This window comes from Cololabis saira, chromosome 5 (assembly GCF_033807715.1).
Source record: "Cololabis saira isolate AMF1-May2022 chromosome 5, fColSai1.1, whole genome shotgun sequence".
Classification (NCBI taxonomy): Eukaryota; Metazoa; Chordata; class Actinopteri; order Beloniformes; family Belonidae; genus Cololabis; species Cololabis saira.
Window position 1 is genome coordinate 29366490 of NC_084591.1, and position 19713 is coordinate 29386202.

At 40.3% G+C, this 19713-nt stretch overlaps 1 protein-coding gene across 1 annotated transcript in view; it reads right to left on the reverse strand.

Moving 5' to 3' along the window:
* The window catches only part of trim44 (tripartite motif containing 44), a 65869-nt gene extending 47129 nt beyond the window's left edge, over positions 1-18740 (reverse strand). Inside the window, exons 1-4 of the mRNA XM_061721507.1 lie at positions 18462-18740; positions 17075-17723; positions 15096-15173; positions 5164-5460 (exon numbers count right to left, since the gene is read on the reverse strand). Coding sequence (XP_061577491.1) covers positions 5164-5460; positions 15096-15173; positions 17075-17722 — 1023 coding nt within the window. The 5' untranslated portion in view covers position 17723; positions 18462-18740. The remainder of the gene's footprint in view (positions 1-5163; positions 5461-15095; positions 15174-17074; positions 17724-18461) is intronic.
* Between the last annotated feature and the right edge of the window lie 973 nt (positions 18741-19713).

Here is a 19713-nt window from a genome sequence, read left to right on the forward strand (position 1 = left end):
TGAGACTGCATTTTAAAAAGTCAAAAGAGGCTTATCTCATATTGTCAGCTAAATAAAAAAATAAAAATCAGAAAAAATAAATGCAGAACTTGAAGAATGTATTGTCTATTGTTTTGAAAATGATCCGCATGTACTGAAAGAGTGCATAATTTCTGCTTCCTAAGTGTGACTGAGAAGATACCCCAGGGACTGCTTACAGGAACACATTTTTTTTTTTTGTTTTTTTTTTTTGTTGCTGCCAGTTTTAAGTCTGTGTTGGACAGTGGTAATGTTAAATATGTGTATGCCTGCATACTTGAAATGCTTATGGATACGTTCCAACAATGGAGTATTGATGTTTTTATTATTTTTTTGCTAATCTTTAAATCTCTTATCCTTCAGTGGATATTGTACCCTTGTGTAGGATGCCTCGTCAGCTCAAAGATTTATGCACTGGCATGTTCCCATTACATCCTACATCAAAAACAGAAAACAATTGTTGTCTTGTAACTACTCTGTTCCAAGAGCTTGTACTGAAGTGGAAAAAAGGTGTTAAAGTATGCTGCGCCAGCAATTGAGTGGCACGACGCAAACTAAAGTCCACTGTTATATTGTAGTACCATTGTAATGCAGATCAGTGGCTCTCAAACTGTATACCCCCATCATGTGACAGTGTGGTCTGAAGAGACCCTTGAGTCACAGGATTTAGTGACACCAATATATATTACAATTGCAAATTAGAACAATTTTTATTTACTACATCCTTACTTTGCACACACACTTGATATGTGCAAAAATGCAAATACGTTACCCCACAGGAAAAGGGGAGCAAAAGAAAAGAACACAAATACGCACACACACACCTCTTGAACATCGGGACTTTTTAGAACCTCACATCTGAAAGGCTGTAATCGAGTAAAAGACATCACTTGTTTTCAGGGATCAAAGTAAAATTAGCAGGAATTCACTACCTAAAGAAAAAAAGAAATGAGAAAAAAAAACTGTCCATACTTAATTTAATAACAAATTAATTGTTGTGCCTTGGAAACGAAAAGTTTCAACTAAAAGTAATATCTAAAAAAAAGATTAAATTAAAAAAATTGAACATGTAAAGCTGCAGGTGGTGTTTTGTCTATTTAATGCACACCTGATGCAACTCCTTTCCCAACAGTTGTATTTGTATCTTTTTGATCACAAGTATTTCATACTTCTAAAGATGTTTCAGAGAACAAAACAACTGATAATCGTGTGTTTTCACATACACACTTAGACATACAAGCCCATTTTCCATTATACAGTTTTTCGAGTCGACAGCCTCCTTCGTCATTTCCATTACAGTTAAGTACCACCTCGTTGCCCAATCGAGCACTATCCGGATGTGGCCGTCGCTGTACCAAAGTTTAGTTGTAAAGTACATATCATCGTTGCTGTTGCAGGGTTTTAAATATGGAGGGTGTGAAGGAGTGAAACGTTACTTTCTGGCCAATCAGTGGCCTGCAGCCCGGTGATGTATTTTCAGTCCGACTCAGCCCGGCTAAGTAGGTGCCAAAAAAAGTAGATACGAACCGGTACTATCACTTAGTGGAAAACCCTAATGAAGAGTAAAGTCGAGCCGAGCAGAGTAATTACTAGTGGAAAAGCCCCATTAGGGGATATGATGATGGTGGCGCGTGTAGATGCAGCAGCCCCTCTCTGTCCGGAGTTTTGTTCTATTTTTTGTTACAAATTGTTTGTACAGAAATTGTTCGCTTTTTTCTCATCCGTCTACGTCCGAGTTCAGGTATAGTCAATCAAGGAGCTTGGATTACTCCGCCGACCTACGACCACACCGGACCGACTGCCACCCCTCCACCGGAAAAGGAGGCCCCGTAAGCGATGTGAGAGGAAGCAGAAGAGGGGGAAGCCCGGGGGGTACCCGAGCTAGGCTAGCGGCTAGTCCAACGCGCCCGGCCATACCATCCATTATTATGGCTAATGTGCGATCCTTGGACAATAACATAGACCATGTTGATAGACCAACTGCTGCAGACGGTGTGGTGTGACGTGGGGAACTGCTGTGTACTGTGTGCAACTGGAGCAGCTAACATGCTACCGAGCAGACAGAGCTCTCGCTGAAGGCGGAAAAACCTGCGGTGGCGGAGTGTGTGTTTACATCTGGGATGCATGGTGTCGGGATGCTGTGGTGGTATGTAAACACTGCTCAGGTCGGCAACAAGACCTCGAGCAGCATCACACTGAGCACAGGGGCCCCTCAGGACTATGTGCTGAGACCCTGTATAGAAAGGAGGTCAACCTTCTGACCACCTGGTGCAGAGACAACAACCTCCTTCTCAACAGCACCATGACCAAGGAGATTGTTGCCGACTTCCAGAGAGGCCACACTGTACACCCACCACTGACCATCAATGGCGTTGTCATCGAGGGAGTGAGCAGCACCAGATTCCTGGGGGTGGACATCAGTGAGGACCAGCCAACACCACATCCCTGGTGAAGAAGGCCCAGAGGGGTCTCAACTTCCTCCGCAAGCTGAGGAAGACAGGAACCCCTCCTCCCATCATGTGCACCTTCTACTGAGACCCTCCTGACCAGCTGCATCACCGTGTGGGGCGGAAGCTGCTCGGACTACAACAAAAAAGCCCTGCAGCGCATAGTGAATGCAGCTGGACATCGATGCCTCACTCACCCCCCTCCCCTCCATTCAGGACATTTATGACACCCGCCTCATTGTGATTGTGAGTGACCCCTGCCACCCCTCACACGGTCTCTTCAGCCTCCTGCCCTGTGGGAGGAGATACCGGAGCCTCTGGGCTCGTACCACCAGACTGGCAAACAGCTTCATCCACCAAGCCGTCAGGAAGCTGAACTCTCTCCCCACTCTCCCACTCCTCCGCCTTAAAACATTTTAAAACACTTTGTATATAGTATTTTCACTTTTTTATTTTATGTCAGACAAGAGGGAAACATACTTTCGATTTCTTGTATTTTATGAAAAATTGAGAATAAAGATAATGACTTTGACCATTAGATTGCTCTACACACAGTCTTGTCTCCACAGGCAGTTCTCCAGTTGTTTGACATTTCCAAAAAACACAGTCTATTGCTTCTGCAGCAATAGCAAACTAAAGGGGTTCCAATTGGCATTCAATCAGGGCCTTAATGAACCTGGCCCACCATGGATTCATTCCTCAGACAGAACGCCATTTGCACATCAGTTACAACTTTATTACAACAGCTTCTCCAGTTGTGCATAGTATCACCAGGGAACACTCAAGCCTCCTCTCTGGACTGCAGTGACCGAAATGCAGCAAGTGACAAATGGATCCAATGGGATACTTTAATCTGAAGCCTGTAAGTGGAAAAGGCCTTGTCGGCAATTGTCAAATGAGACGTGTGGGAGTGAGGAGCAACAGAATTTAATGACTGTGAGGACATGACTTGAGCATCTGCTCATGTTCACATCTATGCAGCCCTCTAGATTATGACCAGAGGTTGTGACCAGACTTGAATGTGATCGGAGGAGCAAACTTTCACCAAGAGACTGATAAAAGATGAAATGCAGTTGAGTTTAAGGTCCTAAACACTCATTTCTTCAGGTCACGGTGATACCAGTTGAATGGAGCTTCATCTTTCCCAAGAAGGCTCTTCAAGTACTGATCTGGCTCTAGTCCAATCAAGACTTTCTAATTTTGGGACAGATGACTGGTTTGTGCTTTGTCATCATCTATCGTATTTGCTGTCATAAAGACTTTTTAGATGGTTGTTCAACTATATGGGGGCAGAGTTTTTGTTTTGTTTTTAAACCATAAAACAATTCTGTGATCATCAATTCTTGTTTTCCTCTATTGATGTCTAGGCCTTTACGCATTACCAAACTCATCGTTCACTTATTTATTTATTCATTAATTAACCGTACCAAACTATTGATTTGGCCAGTCCAAGTCTGTTTGACATCTCTCTAAAATATTTTATTATTTTTCTGCAGCCAAAAGTAGCTTTTTTAACCTGCATTGAGAACTCCTTTGATTACGTGTTGTAGGTTCACAGAAACAGCTTCCAAATTTAAATTCCTCACATGCAATAACATCCAGACTTTACGCCTTCTTTATTGATCAAGACATATTAAAAGAACAGGTCATAATGGTCTATAAATCAACTTTGAGGGGACAGCCCTTTAAAAATTCAGGAATTGTGAATATACACACACATTTTTTGGGGGGGGGTCTAAAAAAATATCACTGTTTACATGCAACGTTTGGTGGAGCTACAGCTATAGCTTAACTTGGGCGTTTAGCTTGACTCCTTTCTTTGTTCCAAAATACATGCACATGAAGGGAATCAACTTATTTAGTATTTAAGTTTGCCATGACGGTTGGCATTCGTGCACACTCATTTGGGCTTTTCTGCCTCACCCATGCAGGGACTTTTCTGACTTCAATCGTGTTTTCTGGAGATATAAATCTGAATATGAGAAGTTTGTTGTAGTTAGAGTTCAGGCAAATGAATTTCAGTCAGACTACTGTGATAATTCAACTTTTTCCTTTTGTTTCATAAACATAATGCCTGGCAGATAATGATAGGTTGAGATGCCACTGTGAGCTTTCCAGTGTTACAGTCTTACGGTGTCAATTGTTGATCATAAACTGAAAAGGGCTTCTGCTGCCCTTTGATACTGTTTATAGGTCAAAACTGTTTTCCAAGGTTGCTGTTTCTGGCAGTAAAGATTTATCTTTTTATCTATAATTTTATCATGACAGTGAAGTTTTATTAATTCGGTGTCACTGATGGTTCACTTGTGGCAAGCACTTTCAAGTTTCAAAAATGTATCCAAAACAACTGGTGACTAAATACAATTAGAAATCAATTTTAACATTAAAACAGAGAACTCTCACTGTGGGCCAGTTGATTTCATAAAGTTGAAAATGAGAGTTTAAAAAGCCGACCCTGAACATGAATTTTAAGTGGAAGGCGAAACCTCTTTGGGTCCTTTTTAATAAAGCAGATGTCTTCCAGTGTAATGTCAAACAAGGAGTATGGAGATAGAAACCGATCATTTCTGAGATTTAGAAGCCTTAAAATATAATGCAAAATAAATGATTGCAGTCTGAATATCAGACTGACTGCTATAAATATTCAAATACTATACAAGAATTGCAAAAACACAAAAAAAGGGGAACTTGTTCTCACCCGTGCTCTTGGGGATGGCACTGCAGCAAGAACCTGTGCTGCCGCTGCATGTCCTCCTGCATTTGCCTCAGCTTCAGCCTTTTCCAGCAGGCACAGCTGGTGTGTGATGTTGGCCATCTCTTCCTGCAACTTTTCTGTTTCTGAAGTGATCTGAGCAATTTTCTCAGCAGCAGATGCTGTGAGGAATGCTTCTTTGAGGTCTACCAGGTGAAGAGTCCTCTTCTCTTCCAGGAGCACCAGTCTGCGAAGCTCCTCAAACTGGTCGTTCACGTATTCCTCAAGTTCATCTGTAGACGTCTAAAATATCAGACGTGAGACAGGCAGATGAGAAAAAAAACAGAGAGAATGACTATGGTGGGCAAATTTAAATTCAATTTTACAAAGACAAAAGAGAAAAACTGGGCTGCCATGAACAATACTGAATGAATTACATCACTGGAGCCAGAGTCAGAAACAGTTTAGTATATGAAGAGATGCGATGAAACCTCGTTTGGCATGTGAATATTAATTCAGAAAGCCCACAGGCCCCTGCCATGCAGAAACTAACTGATAGCATGAAGCAGATTCCCTGGAGGTGAACTCCATATATTCCATCTGTAATATAGAGAATCTAGAGCCTCCTCCTACTACAGAGAGCATCTGTTTGGGTTTCAAGATGGATGAACTGCTTATTGAGATACCTCTTTAATTCTTTTCCCTGCTCCCCAGTGAAACCCTCTTTAGCTATGACTCATTACGTTAAAACACCTCAATAAACAGACTCCTCCCTGCAGTGGAATGGCTCCGCCTTAAATGAAGATGCTGTCAGGACATTAAACAGCCTCATCCTTTGTCATGATCCCTGCTCCTGAATGCGGTATAATTGCATCAGTCTACAAACATCAATGTCTCCGTCTCCCATCTTCCCTGGAGCAGAACTTCTCTCTCTTGTTTTCCATCCATTTCATCCGATCCGAGCATCTCTCTCTCCAGCGAAGCGAGGAATCATTGTGATTACAAAGGTTGGCAGAGTGACTGGCCCTAAGGGCACATGGTTTTATCGTAGATTTGCCAGTTTTGCACAAGCAATCAGATCCTCCAAATTGCTCGTGAAACCAAGCACAAGAGATAACACTTTTAATTTAAATTGCTCTCTGCAGAAAACCGTGGAAATCATTCATTCTGAAGAAGTAAAAGGGAGTTGGTTAATATGGAACTGAAGAACAATTGTTTTCTCTTTTTGACTCGTTAAAAGAAAGGGGGGAAAAAAAGTGCCTCATTCCTCATCCAAATATGTTCCTGTGAAATGCATATATGAATGTGAAAGGAGTGAAGAACAACGCTGCCTTTTCCAAAAATACATTTCCACAATTTAGGAACATAAGTTATTTTACATAAAATGATCAAATTTAAAAACAGCTGTGGAAAAAAAATACTAGCGGCTGATTCAATCTTGTACAAGCCTGATTGCAGAAAAGAGCAGCGGGTACTTTAAAAATACATTAAGAAATGACAACGTTTCTTTTAATTTATCTCCTCTGATACTAGAATGTCATGTTTCAACTCGTGCTCATGGTTTGACGTCATTGACATCCTTCTCTAAACTTGACATCTCATCAGGTTGAAAATCTAAGAAAATCCTTCTCAATATTAGTTTAAAAAGCTTTTACTTCTAGTAAACATTTCCCTTTATATTAAAAGTTAGTCAAATGGGATTTGATTGTCAGGAGTTTGCATGGTAGCATGTAGTGAATAGCTGTCACTACTTCATTAGCTGCACAGTTCAAACAATGAGCTACCAATTAAAGTAATCTCCATTAACCAGCGATGCTACAGAGATTTAGAGCCGGCTACTTTGAAAGTGAGAAACTGTACTCCACTGTAAAAGAAAAGCTCAGATTTTCTAAAATAGTTTTCCAGTTATTTGCTAATGTTCAGTAAACCTCTGAGTAACTGCCGATACAGCGTAATGATATACACAACAGGATTTACAATAATCCAGTTATGAACCCACGTGATTAATGTTCAGCACATGCCCGTCCTTGCCTTGGTTATTGTTTTTGAAACACGTGTTACAATATTTTCAATGACACGCTGGCCTTAAATAGTTTTAAAAGTAAAACACGACATTCAGTGCAAAAGGGGGGAAACATTTACAGATGTCACTTTTCAGCAAACAAATCATGAACCATGAAATCATGATCAAAAAAGGGAGAAACGCCAGACTTATAACACAAAATGTAGCATCTTTGTTCCCTCATCCGCGAGTCACAGATTCCATCTCACCATCATCCTATTTCCAGGTCCACACAGCCCTCTGACCTCTTCACCAGCCTCTGTGGCCTGAGCAGTCTATACTTGCAGACTGGTATCTCTGATCTTTGTGATTGTGGAGAGGGAGCCCTCTGCCACTGAACCTTTCACTCTGCAAATGTGTCCCAGTAGCGAGAAAGGAGCACTCATGCGTGCTAATCTCCATTTGCATTACAGCAAGCTGAGGCCATGAATCGAGGCCTCAGGAGACACAGCAGCAAATGCTTACACTAGCAGAGTGGTTGTAAGGACGCATAAGGAACACCACAAAACTGGCAGGACAGTGCCGGCGGAAAGATGTGCACTCAGAAGTGGCTTTTATGATTGTTGTTTTCCATTTAGCCAGACAATATGAGATAAGCTACTTTTGACTATTTAAAATGCAGCGTCAAATCTTCAAAACGTCTGTCTAGGTATTGTCTGGCCAGTAGTGGATAATTGAGGCCCCGTTTACACGGGGCAAAAACTGAGGCGTTTTCATGTGTTTTGGCCGTTCGTTTACACAAAAACGGAGGTCAAAGCCCCCAAAAACGATCATTTCTGAAAACTCCGGCCAAAGTGGAGATTTTCAAAAAACTCCGTTTTCACATTTGCGTCTAAACAGAGGAAACGGAGGAAAACGGAGATTTACGTCACATTATGCGACAGAAACGTCACCAGCATGAGTGCGACCTGTGTTTACAATTTGTTTGGCCATCGTCAATATTTTATTTTATTTTACCTGTTTTAAATTCTCTCAGACTCTCGTTCCGTCTTGGAAGTAAAGCCTGAATTATGGTCCCGCGTTAAATCGACGCAGAGCCTACGGCGTAGGGTACGCGGCGCACTCCCCGAACGGTGCGCGTCGCCGCGTACCCTACGCCGTAGGCTACGCCGCCGATTTTACGCGGAACCATAAATCTGCCTTTATTCACCCGCTCGAGACTCGCCTTTTATTCGCCCCACCAACCGCCCGTGCGCTCCTGAAAGAAACTCCTAAAAGAACTCCTAGACAAGGCGTCAGGAAGAAAATAGAAGCAGGTCTAACGTCCGACCAAAGTGGGGAAAAAACGAACAAAATAACGGCGTGTGGTGACGCAATGAAACAGCGAACAGCTGGAGTGAGCGGCGTGTTCGTGGTGTTAAAGCAGCAAACATGTCAGCATGTCAGATCATTACTGGGATGTGGGGAAAAGCAGAGGACACGAGAAATTATCAAATAGGTACCAGATCTTGTTGGATCCGGCACAAATTAAGCCCTAATAAGATTAAGATAAGATTCTTATTATATCTTATTATCTTATCAGAACCTTCCAGCTCCTTGGCGATCTCCCTCCAGCAGTTGCCACTTTATTGAGGTTCTTGTATTGAAATGACTGTTTCCTACAGCGCTTTCAACTTTCAACCGGTTTTCAAAGCGAGCGACAGGAAGAAAATAGAAGCAGGGCGTGCGACAAATGTCCAGCTCAAAACGGCGCAGCGTCGCTCGCAACCAGTGTAGACAGTGCAAATAAAAAATAAAGCAATGGAACTGTTTTTGACGCTGACACTCGCTCGCGTCGCATGCAGTGTGGACACGGTGTAACGCGGAACCATAAATCAGCCTTAACTGGAAGTTACACGTGTCATTTGTTGATGTTTTTTCCAGGATTCTGATTGGCTGGCATGACGTTACCAGCGTTTTCATGCGAGTCCGTGTAAACGAGGATATTTTTGAAAACGGAGAGGGGAAAATATCCGTTTTTGTAAATACCCGGCTACGTGTAAACGTGGCCTGAAACTCACCCATTCATTATCTATACCTGTTTATGCCTAATTAGGAGGATCTACTTCGGCCTATCACGGTACACAACAGCGTCCTAATGTTTTGGTGAGAAAGAGGACACACTAACAACAAAACTAATTAAAAAACAGCTCACAGCGATGTCAAAACAGCTTGAGGTTTGATTTGTAACGTTTTCATTGACAATGTTATGGATGTGCCCATATCTTGATTTCAGGTTTTCATTTGCTTATGTGCACTGAAGAAGAAGTGACTGTTTTGTGGGATTGCTGCTGCCTTTTGTCGTTTGTTTCTCAGGTTTCCCTCAGGCTAATGGCCTGTGTTCAGACTCTGCTGCAGACTGGTCCGTCTCCAACGTCCTTGCTTTCAAATTCTCTGGCCTCCGGTTCTGGCTCTCCCCTGACAGCCGTGGCACAGAGCTCAATCTTCTCTATCACTAAGCCCTTTATTGTTCTTTCAGTAAAAATAAAAAAATAAAAAATAAAAAACGCACGTAGTGAATCAGTCGGGGTGAACTGCTTGTTTCTTTTTATACCATTTTCTACCCTTTATGTCCAGGGAGTTACGGGGGAGTTTCTGCCATTTATTTCCCTTTTGTTTCTGCCGGAAAGTTAGCGCTGGCTTGTAAATATAGGCCATTTTGTTAGTTATTTTGTTATTTTCTCTAAGGTTTTTGCTTTATTTTTGCTCTTCTTATGAAGGTTGTAAAATAAACTATTTGCTTTGCAGCAATCAGAAAGAACACTTTTGCTTTTTAATCTTAATGTTGTGCCTTTTCCCTCCTATGGAGACATTGCAAGTGATCATAATCCTAAATGTATCAATAGATGGCAAGTGGACATCCTTCCTTGGTTCTTAAGTCTATTTGCTTTCCACTTAGATATTTTGGATTGCTATGATCTGGATGAATAAGAATACATAACACCATATTCATCCAGATCATAATGCATGCATTTATATGGACTAAAGCATTCTAATTTCAAGTTAACACCAAAGGTTTCCCAAGACATCTGAAATTGGTGGTACAACGAGGCAGACAAAATCCAGCCAGTTTCATTAAAGCACTGAATGTCCTTTTTCATGCAACTTTGAACTTAAAAGAGGAATATTTCAAACACCAGACTCTGAATATTTATCCAAATCATAGCCAAAACGGCTGCATATTCAGAGCTCCTTACAATATCACAGCATCATTTATAGTCCACTAGGACTAAATGAATTTGAACTGTTCTTGGCCTTGACAATAGTGGCCCTGTTCCAAAGCAATACTACTTTCTCTTTCATGCCCTCTTATATCTTCCAAGTTTCCATTTTAGCCTATAACACAACACAGCAATAAATGGGGAGTGGATTTAAAAAAAGAAATAAAAACTCAGCTTGAGTGACCACAGTTGGAGCAGATGTAAAAATGACTGAATGAAATACCAGAATGTCAATATACGGCCCCATTTTATTTGTTTTTAGTGTAACAATGTCAGTTGAGGATCTCTGTGGATAACAATAAGGAATCAAATCAAAGTGCTGAGACTGAAAAAGGAAGAGGACAAAAAGAAAAACAGAATAAAGCAGAGCCAGAAAAAGTAGGATCAATAAATGTAACTGTTGCAGCCAAGTCTTTTCCAACTTCTACTATCTGTTATGCTGCCTCAGCTCTCCGTGACAACTTAGATGTTTCTGCTACTCTTGGATATCTCTTGGATAACACTTTTTTTGGCCAATGAACACATATGAACATTTAACTTGTGACACTGCTGTGCCTTTTGGCATCACATTCAAAGCAGCAGAAATAGATAAAGAGCAAAAATTAATATTCATGTATTCTTAAGAGGAACAAAACATGAAGTGTCAAGACATGAACTTTCTCTGTTAAGCCAGGCTTTTCTCAAGGATGGCTTGACCGTGCACCTCTTTCATGGCTTAGCCCTGTCTTATATGCTTCGTCACTTTGCATATTTTCAACAAAGTATATGTTGATACTTTTCATTTCATTTCATTTTTATTTATTCTGGTCATGGAAATATGCAAAGAAAAAAAGCAAGCAAGTAAAATGACAACACAATCAAAAACATATTCCAGAACCAGAAAGGAGCAGGAAGAAGAAAATCTTATTATACCTGCCCCTCCCTCAAAAGAAAACTGAACAATAATAACAGATGGTCTGCACAATTACTTAATTAATATCACAAGAAAAGAAAAACAAGAAAATAAATTGTCTGTCTCCATACGCATATATTATATATTTAGACTATTTCATACATAGCTATTTTTTTCTCTTTAAATTTATATTTAAACTGAAATATGTTTATACAGCACTTTAAATCATAATTTAATGAATTCCATAACTTAATTCCAACAATTGAAGTGCTCATCTGCTTTAAGGTGGTTCGGGCAAATAAATGTTTAAAATTAAATTTTCTGCGACTATCTTCGTTATTTAAACTGAAAGTAAACATGTATTGTAAGTTTTCTGGTAATAATTTACATTTAGCTGTGTACATGATTGTGAGTGTCTGTAACTTAACCAAATCCTCAAGTTTCAGTAGTCTTGATTCAAAAAATAATCTGTTGGTGTGTTCTCTGTAATGTGTATTGAAAATAACTCTAAGTGCTCTTTTTTGTAATAAAAATAAAGGATTCATATTGGTTGGATATGTGTTGCCCCAGATTGCAACACAATAAGATAAATAAGGCAAAATTAATGAACAATATAAGATTCTCATTACTGTATAATTTAACACAAACTTAGCCTTGTTCAAAACAAAAATATTTTTGCACACTTTTGATTTTACATGAGATATATGAGCTTTCCATGTCAATTTATCATCTATAATAACCCCTAAAAACCTAAATTGTGATACTCTATCAATTGGTACTCCTTCTAAAGTAAGTGATACATTTGTTTCTCTTCTTGAATGGCCAAAAATCATAAATTTAGTTTTTTTCAAATTTAAAGACAACTTATTCTCATCAAACCATTTTTTTAATTTTACCATTTCTTTTTCTATACACTTAGCAAGAGTTTCCAAACTATCTAACTACTTACTAAGTTAGATAATGATTCAAGACTTGCTTGTAAACAACAGTGAAGCTTGACCCTTTCTCCATAGCTGTGTTTTCTGGGCACACTGAGTCATGCAGTCCTGTCTCACTGGTTGCCTGATGTTCCCTGGCTCTGATGTTAATCAGATAAGAAGTTGCGGGCACCACGTAAAACTCCTTTAGAGTAACAGTAAATAGTACCACTTGTTGTAGGGCTGGGCGATATATCGAGATTTTAATATATATCAATATATTTTCAAACACGATATGGTACGAGAAAATATCGTTTATATCGATTTAAAAAAAAAAAAAAAAAATTTAATGATTTTGATACAGCTTATTTTGTGACAAATTGACTTGAATGTTTTATTTGAGATTTGCACAAATGTTTTGTTATTTGCACAAATATCAACCTCAGTTGAAAAGTCTGCCTGTTATTGTACAGTGTATTTTAATTTAATTGTTGTGCAGGAAAGGGATATTTGTTTTATTTTATTTTTTTTTTTTATTATTCAAGAAGCATTTTTATTCTATATATGCAGGCAGTTTATTTTTATTTCATTTGTTTTATACATTTTGATATTGTGCAGACCTCTGTTAATAAAGGAACCTGTGTGACATTTGGCACAAGGCATTGTATTAAAACTGACTGTTTTTTTAAGGGTTTGCCTCAGAAAAAATGAAGCTAACAGAGATGCTATGCTATAATGCTTTGGGGGAAACCCCAATTATGGCACAGAAAAAATATCGAGATATATATCGTGTATCGCCATTCAGCTAGAAAATATCGAGATATGACTTTTGGTCCATATCGCCCAGCCCTAACTTGTTGCCATAAAACATATCAAACTAACATGCACAATGCATTGTGTTAAAACACCAGTGGACGGTACCGGATCGAGAACAGCTTTCTCTCTTCCGACTTGCACCTAATTATTCTGGGTAAAACATGAAGCAGGAAAAAACTGTGTTGAAAAGGGATGTCTAACATTTTAACAGGACCAACCCACTCCACAGTCCATGCTACACGGTAAAAATGCAACAAAAAAGCACCAGGGGAGCATTCAGTTACCATCATCTGAAAGGGGCTTACGTTGCCATGGTGATTTAGCCAGTTTAAAAGAGAACCACCATTGTGGCACTGAAATCTTGACTTTAATAACAACATAACCTGCCAACCCAATAATCTTGCTTTGTAGTGAACCCCACTGGTGAGCAGATGTGATATGCTTCAAAAATCCCTCTCTGCTATCTGACGATAGGTAATGCTGACTGAATGAGCGGCAGAAAACTATCTGAATCCCTCCTGTTACATTTTGCCCCTGGTTCCCCATCAATATTTATGCAGTATTTTTCCCCCCCAAATCTGTCTTTGCATTATATTATAGTCCCCCGCGAAAGATGACAATGAGCTTTGAGAGATTACTATCCCCACGCCTGCAGCAAAGTACATAATCAAGCAGGCTAGATATGCAAACATCTGTCAAGGGTTAAACCGTTCCTTCCACCCCACACCTAAGCATAGACAACCACTCAGAGATTGCCCTCTTTTTTGTCTTACAGGATGTCAATACCATGCAATTTAACCCCAACCGGCTCGCTTTCCCTCCTCTGCCTTTGTCTTGTGTGCACACACGTAATTTTCCTCACCAGGAGCAGTCACTCGGATAGTTGCATGTCATGCATAATAAGAATTACTGACATTTGAGAGCGCGGAGAGGACATGCCGACAAATCCATATAATGGTCTATAACAGAGTGCCCTATGAGTGAGCAGGTAAGTGCTTTTCCCCAAGCACACTGCAGCCCGACGGTGAATAGCAGAAAGGCACAGAGTCCAGGAAGTCCTGATATTTCAGCGTGATAATAGACATGAACTCAGGTGGGGTGCCGGCTGCTGGAAAAGTCTTATGTCTCGTAGGTCAGTCAAATTAACCTTTACACTAAGCCACTGTGCTTGGGTCACATCTCTGCAGGTATTCGGCTACACCATTACGTGCCACTGCTCCCCGATGGCTGCTGACAGAAGTATAAATGCAGAGCATAAGGCAGAACAGGGGCTGCAGGGGTGGTTGACAGAGCAACCATCTCCATTTCCACTGCTAAATTGCTAGGACCAAAGCTGTACATTCTTGAACCTTTGTGTCCCACCCCCTCAGATTCTATGTAATCTGGTTTTATTTGCAGTGACAGAACATGCCCCGACAATGGTGATAGAAATTGTTTCATGGATGACTTGACATAAAAATTCCGCTTAAGCAGTCTTTATTATGGTTTTAACATAAAAGCCTGAACAAGATGCCTGAACAACGGTCATAATACGGTGAATCTGAGTGGAATAAGGAAAATCAAGGTTACTTTCTCATTCTTCAATAACTACCCTGGAATATGCTTTTACACAATGAACAACATCACTAAAATGCAACCACACAAGGTCAATAAGCATGAAAAAGAATATTTTTTGGATGTTTTAGAGGTGAACAAGCCTTTTTAAATTGCTTAAACAAGAGAACGGGAAACAAAGAAAAATCTGTATGCTGTAATGAACAAAAACATTTAAAAATAAATTGTCAGTGTATGCTATAACATTTTTTTAAATAGCATCATTTCAAATCTCGTCAAAAAGATTCACAAAAACACACAAAGTAAATTATACATGCTTGGATAGAAGTCCTAGCTAAAATCCATTTTACTGTATGTGGAGTGATTGTTATTTAATTTGATAAGAGCTGATAGAAAACAGCCCAGAATACACATTGTGTTGTCTTCTGAACATCATGCCTTCTGAATAAACACTTCTGAATAAATCAGAATTTTATGTACGGGGTTTTTGTACTCACATCAGTGCTGGTCCACTTGACTTTGATCCTTTCAGCCATCTGCTGTGTGTAGCCCAGAAGGTCATGACCCTGCCTACTCTGCAGGTAGAGCACACAGACAAGTGGTAAACACTACTACTAAGTGTGTCACAACATAAAACATAGCAAACAGAGATTGTTTCTGTACAACAGTGATTCAAAAATCCAGCGCAGCATTTGTGGGTGCTATCTATCTGTCATTCAAAAAAGACTGCCTTTACTTTCCAGTTCATAACAGGACGTAGACACAGAGCGGGCACATGGTTTCAGATCAAACATACACACAGTCATACTATGACAATATTTCTAAGCAGATGCTTTGAGAAAATAGTTCTGCAAAAGAAAAAGCATTGTAGAGTCTCAGCTCCAAGTTTAACATGCAATGTCTTCAATGGCATGTGGTGGAATCATATAACTCCTCTGGCACGTGAAGGGCTCTTCCTGTGAACACCATGTTTCAGCGAGCAGGATAAAAGCTGTTTGGAGTAAATACTGTACCCTTGAGCTGTTTGTGTGACCTTCCTTGTCTGCTGTTAACCCGTGTGTGTGTGTGTGTGTGTGTGTGTGTGTGTGTGTGTGTGTGTGTGTGTGTGTGAGTAATCCAGGGGAGAGCGCTGCTCTACTTTAGTTTTCCAGATGTACAGCCTCAGGGGAAAGGACAACACTGCATTTACAAAGCTGAGCAAAATGACTGAGATAACGTTTTAATTGTAAAGATATTATCTGTCAGTTAAATTTAGTTTCCATAGAAAAAAAAAAAAAAAAGAAACCTTGGCCGTTGAAAATACTGACTTAAAACCTAAAATCATACCACACATGCACGGACACAATGTGAATCTGTCATTGGTCTATGGGTTAAATCGTAGTAGAGTTTCCAGAGAGATTGGACTCTATTCCTGCAGAAACAGTGTGATTTAGTATTTTCGAAGTGAAAAAGCCAAGACCTTTTCCAAAAGAAACCATCTGGATGGCAGCACTTTTTTCCCCAAACCTAAATTTGTCTCGTTATTGAGAGAAAAACAACAATTTTCTATTTAATTTTTGGTTTGTTGGAACATCCAAGTGCATCCAAAGTGTTTCTGGATGAACAATATTAGGAAAATAATGAGATATGTGATACCATGGTGTAAAATTACAATAAAAATGAATAAAACAAAAACATTTAAGGGTTTATTGAGCACCTGTATTAGCATTTTGCTATGTTGGCATAAATAATTTTAATTTAGTCTTAAAATTGATTTTTGTCTGAAAACCCTGGAAATTTTATTTATTCATTTTGTTAAGTTCAATAATGCACAATTCTTCAAAATTAAGTGCTTAATTATTTTAAATATTCCTGTTTTCGATGCTGACCAAAAAAAACAACATGATCAGAATTTTTTCCATGGTTGAGCAGCCCAGATTAGTGCACATTTCCAATATTTTGAAGATGGTGGACTGAATTGAATACACTTAATGTGGTGTTTTTGTATTTTTATTTTTAAGAAAAAGTGCTATTACTATCCATGCTTATCAGATGATGGAAAAGGAAAAAAAAAGAGATAATTTAAACATAATTTAGAAAAATGCAGGAAGGATGAAGACATAATTGGCATCTTGTTATGCAGACAATGAGGCGGAGTATTCCTGCTTCATTTACAGTTCAATCTTAATGGAGATTATTGAAATTACTGTAATTGGCCAATTTATTTGTGAAGTCACTCGGATGATCAACAGTTGTGTTTTAAATCTTATACAGAGCTTTTATAGAACCTTAGTGAGTTGAATTAACGACGACAAAGCCTTCAGAAATTGGAATATTACTCGGTAACGCAGACTACATGGGTGATGCTGTGAATACATTACGTTGCAAAACTGCAGATAAAGCAAACCTCAGTGATTATCTGCAACAGAGCACACAATAAATCACACGCTGCATGTATTAAATGTATAAACCTGTCATTTCTTCAGTGTGAACTCACCTTCTGCCAGACATAGGCTTCATGCAGAGTAATGATCTCGTGGTCCTTGTGCTCACCCTGCACAGCGCACACCACACAGATGATTTGCTCATCTGGCTTGCAATAGAGGGAACCTTCCTCTCCGTGCTTCTTGCAACGCAGCCTCTCTACTGTCACTGTGTCTCTCTTTGCAGGCTCTCCAGCAGCCTCCGGCCCTGCTTCTGCACCCTGAGCCCCTTCACCAGGCTCAGCTTCATGAGGTGGAAAATTCTGGGCCTGTTCCCGCTCCTCAGCCTCCCCATTCGCATTGCCATTAGCAAGTGCCACTTCAAGTGGAGCCTCTTCTTGATTTACAGCCATTTGAGCTGCACTCTCTCCTCCAGCCTCCTCCTCCTCCTCCCCAGCTTCGCCCCTAACTCTGGAGTGTCCGTCTGTATCCAGAACATTTGCCTGCATCCCTCTATCTTTATAAGGCATTAGCGTGTGACGTGTGCTGCTGGCATGCCTGTCAGCGTGGACAGGGCAGAAGGCAAAACTGCAGATGTGACACACTTGTGCTGCTGGCTGGGCCTCGTCAGGCTCGCATGCATCACACGAACCGTCCATCTGCGGCAGATCGTCTTGTTTCAGACCCACGGCTCCTTCCAGCGGTTCCTCTTTGTGATCCATCCTGGGTGAAATAATTTGAGGGATCAATGAAGCGCCACTTTATAGGAGACACACACACAGCAGAGAACAGGATATAAACATAACTGTGACCTTCTGTGAACGCCTCTCATTTGTGCGCAGGGGGAAAGTCCTACATTTTCCATGCTAATCCCCACTTATATAATTTTCCCTCAACAGATAACACGGTGGCCAAACTCCACAGGAAACAACACCCAGGGCCAAATGACTACAGGAGCGACTGAAAAACGGAAGAAAAAAATAGCATAAATGCCTAAGTGCTATGAAAACAGGAATGCACCATCTGCAAGCTGCTGAACTGCATCCGTGTGCAAACAGTCTCACATTGTTTACAGCCTCGCAGACATCAGGTGTTGTGTAAACCTGCACACTCAGCATGTGCAGACCCTGACCTCTTGGTTTTTCTTCCTTATTTTGGTCTTCATGTCCACTCACCCTGCTGCAGGTGCACTCTGCAGGAGAGTATCACCAAAAAAATAAAGAATATATGCAGCATGGCTGTCATTTCTTTCCCCCCACTTTCTCTTTCACCTCGAGATCCTCCCTGTGGGATCTGCTGCTGACACAGACAACTACTGGAAAATGTGCTGTAATGCAGAGAAATGCCTCCTCTTTCCTGTTCCTCCCACCTCCCAACGGTGGCTTTTTAATCCCCTCTTTCTGACTAAGGTTATCCCGCAGGTATGGTTTTTTTTTCCACCCTGTCTCAGTGCGTACTTACTTTGTCCGTGTGCTTCCTCTAAAAACAGTCTTTTAGTGTGTGAGTTGTTCAGAGATGGTGTGGAGACTCAGCTCGACGGCTCACTTCCTTAGCAACAAACCGGAGGGGTTTTCGGTTTTGCTTCAGAGCTGTCGACGGATATATTTGCCCTTAAAACACGAGAGAAACTCAATTTTTCAAGGCGACAGCGGTTACTTCCTTGTTTTCATCACCTGCTGTCTGCTTTTTCTGCGCGTTTGCACTTCCTGCTGGTAGACTCCGGCGAGGGTTTACCCGACAGAGACACGCACAGGCTGGAAGAGAAACACTAGTGCTGCTTCCACAGGGCTCTGCTTTGTTCTGTTACAGAAAACACGGAAGAGTATTAGAGCCATGCAGGAGAACAAATATTTGAGAGGGGAAGATTTTATTATTTTTGTGCACTTCGAGAAAAAAGTCGAAATGTCGAGAAAAAAGTCGAAATGTCGAGGTTAATATTGAAATACAATTTCAAGAATAAAGTCGAAATTCTGGATTTTTCTCAACATTTCAACTTTATTCACGAAATTCTGACTTTTTTCTCAACATTTCGACTTTTTTCTCGAAATTGTACTTCAAATTATTCTCGACATTTCGACTTTTTTCTCGACATTTCGACTTTTTTCCCGAAGTGCAGAATGAAAAAAAAATCTTCCTCCTCTAAAATATTTTTATTTTTCTCCTGCCTGGCCCTAATAATCTTCCGTACTGTTGGGATAAAACACTCAATATGAGACAAAGGCCTGGAAGAACAGTTGAGTCCTCAACAAACTGACTGTCAAGAGGGTTGGTGAAGGAAACATACACACACATACGCACACGCAAACACACATACATACGCACACACACACACACACACACACACATAAAAAAAAAATCTGTTGCAAGATTAAAATACATAATGGGGCTTTTAGGATTTGCCAAACCTGGTATTAACCATTAATAAATATGCAGAAGTAAAAACTAACGTGGGAGTAGATCTTATGTGGGTTGGAAGCCGGTTCCATAATTTAGGTGCTGCAACCTTAGAAGCTCAATCGCTCTCTCTTTGTGAATATTTTTCTGGGCACCTCTAAAAGCAGCTGATCAGACGACCTTAATGCTGTCAGTGTCAATCAAAGTTGCCTTTGGCTACCAACTCCTTCAGCTGATCAATGCCAAAGGAGCTCCGGCTGCCCGCAAATATGCTTAGATGGCATTTCAGTGGCAAAGGCAGATATGACCATGCATTTAG